This window comes from Meles meles, chromosome 10 (genome assembly GCF_922984935.1).
Source record: "Meles meles chromosome 10, mMelMel3.1 paternal haplotype, whole genome shotgun sequence".
Lineage (NCBI taxonomy): Eukaryota > Metazoa > Chordata > Mammalia > Carnivora > Mustelidae > Meles > Meles meles.
This window is the reverse complement of record NC_060075.1, coordinates 42,345,128-42,351,142: the sequence shown is the minus strand read 5'-3', so window position 1 is coordinate 42,351,142 and position 6,015 is coordinate 42,345,128. Positions and strand designations below refer to the sequence as shown.

Here is a 6,015-nt window from a genome sequence, read left to right as displayed (position 1 = left end):
GCAGCCTGAGCATCGGCCCCGCCCACTCAGTCCCTAAATCCCGCCTCCGTGCCCCCCGCGGCCCACCCGTCCTGCCGTGGCCCCGCCCCTGCGCTCCCATATTCCGTCTCCACCCCCACGCGCTCGGGCCGCCCCCGCGCGCCAGGGCCCCGCCTCTCATACTTCCCGGCTCCGCACTCCACCCTCTCGCGGTTTAGCCCCGCCCCTCGGGAGCCTTGGCCCCGCCCCCGGACTCCAGGGCCCCGCCCCAGCGCTCTCGGGTTCCGCTCTCCCGGGCTCGAGTCTGGCGCTCGTGCCCCGCCCCCACGTTCCCTCTGGAGTCCCGGGAGGAGTTGCCGCGCGGGGGGAGGCGTGGCCGTGGTGCCGGCGGAGGCGCGGGCGGCGCGGCCAGGACTTTGGCTTTGACACGGACAGCGAGCTGGAGCTGTGGCTCTGGTGCTGGGCACCGACGCGGTCCGGGCGGATCCCGCGTCCGAGTCTGGAGCAGGACTTTTCGGCTAGATCAACGCAACTGCGGCGACGCGGCAAGTCCTGGTGCAGCCTCGAGACTTGGTGCAGCCACGGCGGCCGGATTTCGCCGTCGCTGCCGCCTCCGCTCAGCCCTGCAGCTCTTGCTGGCTTTGGGAGAGCGACTCTGAGAGTTTCTCCCGCAGAAAGAGCCGGGACGCGCGGCTGGAGGCGGCCCAGCCACTGACCATACACGCGCGGGCGCCCGGATTGGAGGCAGGGGGCCCGCGCGGTCCTGGGCTGGGCTCAAGCTTCTGAGCCGCAGGTGGAAGGACGCCCCGGGGGAGCAGCGGAGAGGTGGGGCGCGGGGACCGGCGGCGGGTCTGGTGGAGGTCGACAAGCCCCTTCTCGGTACCTGCACTAGTAAGGACGGGATTCCCAAGTTGCAGATGGTGCTGAGTGTCCGGAGGAGGGGTGGGCGAGGGAGATGCGCTCTCCGTTCTTCCTGGGCCCAGGTGGGGGCGACCTAAGCCGGGGGGGATGGCCTCATCGCTGCCAGAGGTGAGAAAGGTAGAGACCAGAGATGTGGGCTGATGTGGGTAGGTCTCTTTCCAAGAGAAGCAGCTCATAGTCTGTTTGGACCTCGATATGACAAAAATCGGACCTCTCCAGAGGAAAATCCATATGGGCCAGCCTCATTGTGTGTGTTCAGGAGTTCATGGACAGCCATCAGCCTGGGACTCTTGGTTAAAACTCCTGCTCTAGATAGGGAGTGCTAATGCAAACTGATTAACTGATTCAATCGATTTGTGTGTTTATTAATTTGTTTTCCAGGTGGCCAAGTGAAAGGTACTTTTGGACACCCTGAGCATGGAGATTTAGTGTTTGTCTTTGGTAACTGCTTCATTCCCTGCATCCTGAACATTCCCTTCTTCTGTGCCAGTAAGTTCTATTGGGCTTCCTCCCTAGCCAGAGAGTTCTTCTGCGGTGGTGAGGCCTTCCTGGGCCACTGACCCTGGCCGGCATGGGGAGCACGCTGGGCTGCCACCGCTCCATACCGCGGGACCCCTCGGACCTGTCCCACAACCGCAAGTTCAGCGCAGCCTGCAACTTCAGCAACATTCTGGTGAATCAGGAGCGACTGAACATCAACACGGCCACAGAGGAGGAGCTGATGACCCTGCCTGGTGTGACCCGTGCGGTGGCCCGCAGCATCGTGGAGTACCGCGAGTACATCGGTGGCTTCAAAAAGGTGGAGGACCTGGCGCTGGTCAGCGGTGTGGGTGCCACCAAACTGGAGCAGGTCAAGTTCGAGATCTGCGTGAGTAGCAAGGGCAGCTCGGCGCAGCATTCTCCCAGCTCCCTGCGGCGGGACCTGCTCGCTGAGCAGCAGCCTCACCACCTGGCCACCGCCGTGCCCCTCACCCCACGGGTCAACATCAACACGGCCACCCCGGCTCAGCTCATGAGCATACGCGGCCTCACTGAGAAGATGGCAGTCAGCATCGTGGACTACCGCCGTGAGCATGGGCCTTTCCGTAGCGTTGAGGACCTGGTGAGGATGGGTGGTATCAATGCTGCATTCCTCGACAGGATCCGACACCAGGTGTTTGCAGAACGGTCCAGGCCCCCGTCTACCCACACCAATGGAGGCCTGACCTTCACCGCCAAGCCTCACCCCAGCCCTACCTCGCTGAGCCTGCAGAGTGAGGACCTGGACCTGCCACCGGGGGGACCCACCCAGATCATCTCCACGCGCCCTTCCGTGGAGGCCTTTGGAGGCACAAGGGATGGGCGGCCAGTGCTGAGGCTGGCCACTTGGAACCTGCAGGGCTGCTCAGTGGAGAAGGCCAACAACCCTGGAGTGCGAGAAGTGGTGTGCATGACCCTTCTGGAAAACAGGTGAGGGCGGGAACCACCTGGGGCGTTGGGTGTGAAGGCAGTTCTCTCATGGCCTCATCTGGGCATGCAAACGAGTGGACTCTTTTGGGGACAGGGAAAGGACAAGACTATTTAATCAGTGTTCTTGAGTCCCTGGTCCGTACTGTCACTGTGGCTGAGCTCTCCTGCTCTAGAATTTTTTGAATACAACTATTCGGGCTTGTGGCCCATATCTTGAACGAGATATATCTGAGATCAGTTCCTAATTTGGGGGGTAAGTGGAGATTAGGTTGATGTTATTGCTTTGGAGAATGCTGTTTGACTCAGAAGACTTTGTGGGGTTTACACCAAATCAGGCACTCAGAGGCCTGGGAATCATTGCACAGTTTTGCCTTTGAGAGGGAGCTAGTTGGATTTTTTTTTTTTTTTTAAATGAGAGGGAAAGTCACATTTGTCTCACCAAATATGCCTATTTGTGTGCACAAAATAGTCTGAAAAGGCAGGTATTTGCAAACACATACGCTGTGTATATTCACCAAAATGCTGTGAATGAATCACTCCTCATTCTTTTTCCTTATTTAGCCTGAAGTTGGTGTTCAGGCCCACAATTGCAGCCCCAAATGTATGTAACCTCTCTTGTCCCCACAGCCAGGAAAGGTCAGGCTGACATGTGGTGCATATTGGCCAGATTTTCCCATTTGAACCACAGGGGAAGAGACTTGTAGGAAGGGCTCTTACCGCAGCATGTTTACATCATTCACAACACTGCTCTCTGTAGGAACTTCCGTTACTGCCACCCCCCCCATGAAACAAAACAATGTGATTGTAGCCGTAGCTCCTGCTGTTAGTAAAATAGTATAGTGTATCGTGTAATCAGCTTTGGGAAGAAAAGAAATATTTTTAATGGTCTCATCTGTGTCAGAAATCCTCCAAGCCTGGTCTTGAGGGACGGTGCCCCTGCCACCGGCCAGACGGGTAGCATGTTTGTGGCCACTGGCTACTTGCCTTTGCACAGGCTTGTCAGTGAGCCCGACGGGCAACAGTTTAGTGACAAGAAGTGAGTCCTCAGCGGGCAGTCGCGGTGCGTTGTGGCAGAGCGTCAGGATAAATGAGTGAGGAGAAAACCAGGTCACACCGTTTCCCTGGCACTGTCCCCGTGGCACACTCCCATCACAGGACTGAGGGATGGTGCAGCAGGTCAGAGAACTGGACCGAGAGAGCTCCTGAGCACTCCTCCTGCACAGCTGTGTCCCCTGTCTTGTGCTGTAGCTCACTCCTTTTGCAAAATCATCTTTTTTTTTTAAGATTTTATTTATTTATTTGACAGACAGATCACAAGTAGGAAGAGAGCAGGCAGAGAGAGAGGAGGAAGCAGGCTCACTGCTGAGCAGAGAGCCCGATGCGGGGCTTGATCCCAGGACTCTGGGATCATGACCTGAGCCGAAGGCAGAGGCTTAACCCACTGAGCCACCCAGGTGCCCTGCAAAATCGTCTTGTACACAGGTGAGAACTAGACTCAGCACCGGGTGATATTTATCAGGAATGGCCTGATAATTGTTCTCTTTATCCTTTAGCAACATAGGTGCCTGTGGGGAAAAGGGGAGGGGAGGGAGAGGGAGGGATGGCTGTTTAATTTCTATGAGTTTTCTTAAGGCTCCATTTGGGGGGGCGAAGGGGGTTGAATCAGGATCTGAAGTCGCCCCAGAGAGAATGATAGACCAGGCAGCTCTTGCCCATTTACTATGACAGTGGTTTTTCAAGTGTGGTGTCTGGACCAGCATCAGCAACAGTGACTGACTCAGAAACCCTGGTTTTCTGTGTTTTCACATACCCTCCGGGCGGTTCCAGTACACACTGAAGTTTGAGTCCCATTGTGCTGTTCATTGGGCGATCAGCTGTTCCTGTGGTTTTCTTTGTAATACACCTCATCAAGGTCCGTGAACCCACACAGACCTTTCCAGAACTTTTCAGGTACTATGTTTTCTTAGATTGTTCTGATCATCCCTGTAGTTGTTCACCTTCACGATGTTCTTTCTGGCCAGTTTGAGGGACTTATTCCGCTTCTAAAACAGATGACTGTGATGGGTAGGGAATGGGAGAGAGGGCAGGGGCCAGTTGGCCTCAGAGTGGTCTTTACTCTGCAGTGTAGACCTGGTTCAGCCAAGGGCACACTGAGGAGAGTACTAGCAACTCTTGTCCCACATGGAATTAGGACTTCTCCCGGTGTTTCTTCTTTGGATTTCCTGGAGGGATGGTGGTTTGTTGAAGTCATTTAAATACTGTCCTCAGGTGAGAGGAAGAACTTATCCAGACCTGGTAGGATGGAGAAGGAAACACCTGTAAGTAAGCAGGAAGGTGACCTCTATCCCCATTGCGTTTATCACACTTGGCCAGCTAGGTTGTCCTGTGGCTTGGTGGTTTCGTTCGCCTGTTCACAATGTGTTCAGAGTGTTCTGGGCACTCCTAGCGTCTTATTAGTGTCCAGTCAACATACAGTAATGGGCTTAGGGCTTGGTCCCCTGTAGAGCTGGAGTGGATCCATTTGTCTGTGTGACTGTTCCAGGGCACCCAAAGATGGCTGCCTGTTCCAGAGTGGGTCCCATGTCCTCAGAACAGAGTGCACATTCCCCAAGAGCTGTGTGTTCATCCTGATTCACAAAAATCTCTCGCATTCCAATTGATCCCTTTATTAGTAAGAGGACGTACCTGTAGTTTGAGCTAGAATGAGTGCTGGTAATTTTCAAGGTGGTTCTTATTTTTGTACATGTGTATATATAACACAGGTCTTGTTCATATTTTCTGATACTTCATATTCATTTGGTTTCCCCACTAGCCTGGGAGGAGGTTAATGCTTGTTTTTGTAATGATGCTCCATCTCTGGGCGAGGAAACTGAAACCAAAGAAGTTAAACGACTTGCCTCCATCCCATAGCTCATTAGGGACTCAGCTGGGATAAAGACCCAGACCTTCTCACTTTAGTCCCGTGTTCTTTGCAGGCACACTGTTTTGTAAGCACACTGCCTTTACCTTACCTCTTGTTCAGGCATCCCACCCTCTGCCTAATCAAGGCCACTTGCCAGTTTGTGTGCCAGTCACGTTTAAGAAAATAAATCCATTGTAAAGGCATTTTTTAAAAAAAACCACCTTGGTTTTTCTGTGTAAAATCAGTGAAATTCCTTAACCTTTTCAAGTCTCAGTTTTCCCATCTGTTAAATGAAACTAATGAAAGAAAGAAAAAAAAAAACCTTGAAAAAAATGGAAAAAAAGAAAAAAAAAGAAAGAAATAACTTCATTTGTAAAGGGAATAGCTAGCTGGCTCTTCATTTTCCTTTCTGTGGTTTGCTTTCTTCCAGTAAAGGGTGCCAGGGTGGGACTTCAGGGTTAGAGTCCTTTCTTGCCCTGAGAGGCTGCTCCTGGATGGACAAGCATGTGTGAGCTACAAAAAAAACGAGTTTTACATGAAGACCAAGGTAGGACAGCAGAAAACTAGCTAATCATGCAATTACCAGGAGCCTTCAAGGACATCACCCTGTGGCACAGAGCTGACGGGTTTCATCAGATTCCTTTGCCAAATCTCAGTCTCAGGCAATGTTTCTCCTCGTCCAGTGTTTATGAGGCAAGACAGAAAGAGGAATGCTTCTGCTAAACATCCTGGCAAAATTTAGGGACAGCCCACATATGGAATAA

The 6,015-nt window shown here is 53.2% G+C and overlaps 1 protein-coding gene across 3 annotated transcripts in view; it reads left to right on the top strand.

Annotated features, from left to right (window-relative positions):
* Positions 1–381: 381 nt before the first annotated feature.
* Positions 382–6,015, top strand: part of EEPD1 (endonuclease/exonuclease/phosphatase family domain containing 1) — a 109,910-nt gene continuing 104,276 nt past the window's right edge. The window contains exons 1-2 of one of the 3 annotated variants that reach the window (XM_046020588.1): positions 382–804; positions 1,282–2,349. In XM_046020588.1, the coding sequence (XP_045876544.1) occupies positions 1,472–2,349 (878 nt within the window). In that variant the 5' untranslated portion in view covers positions 382–804; positions 1,282–1,471. Of the gene's footprint in view, positions 871–1,281; positions 2,350–6,015 lie in introns of all 3 variants that reach the window. The other 2 variants (XM_046020589.1, XM_046020587.1) reach the window with 2 other exon arrangements.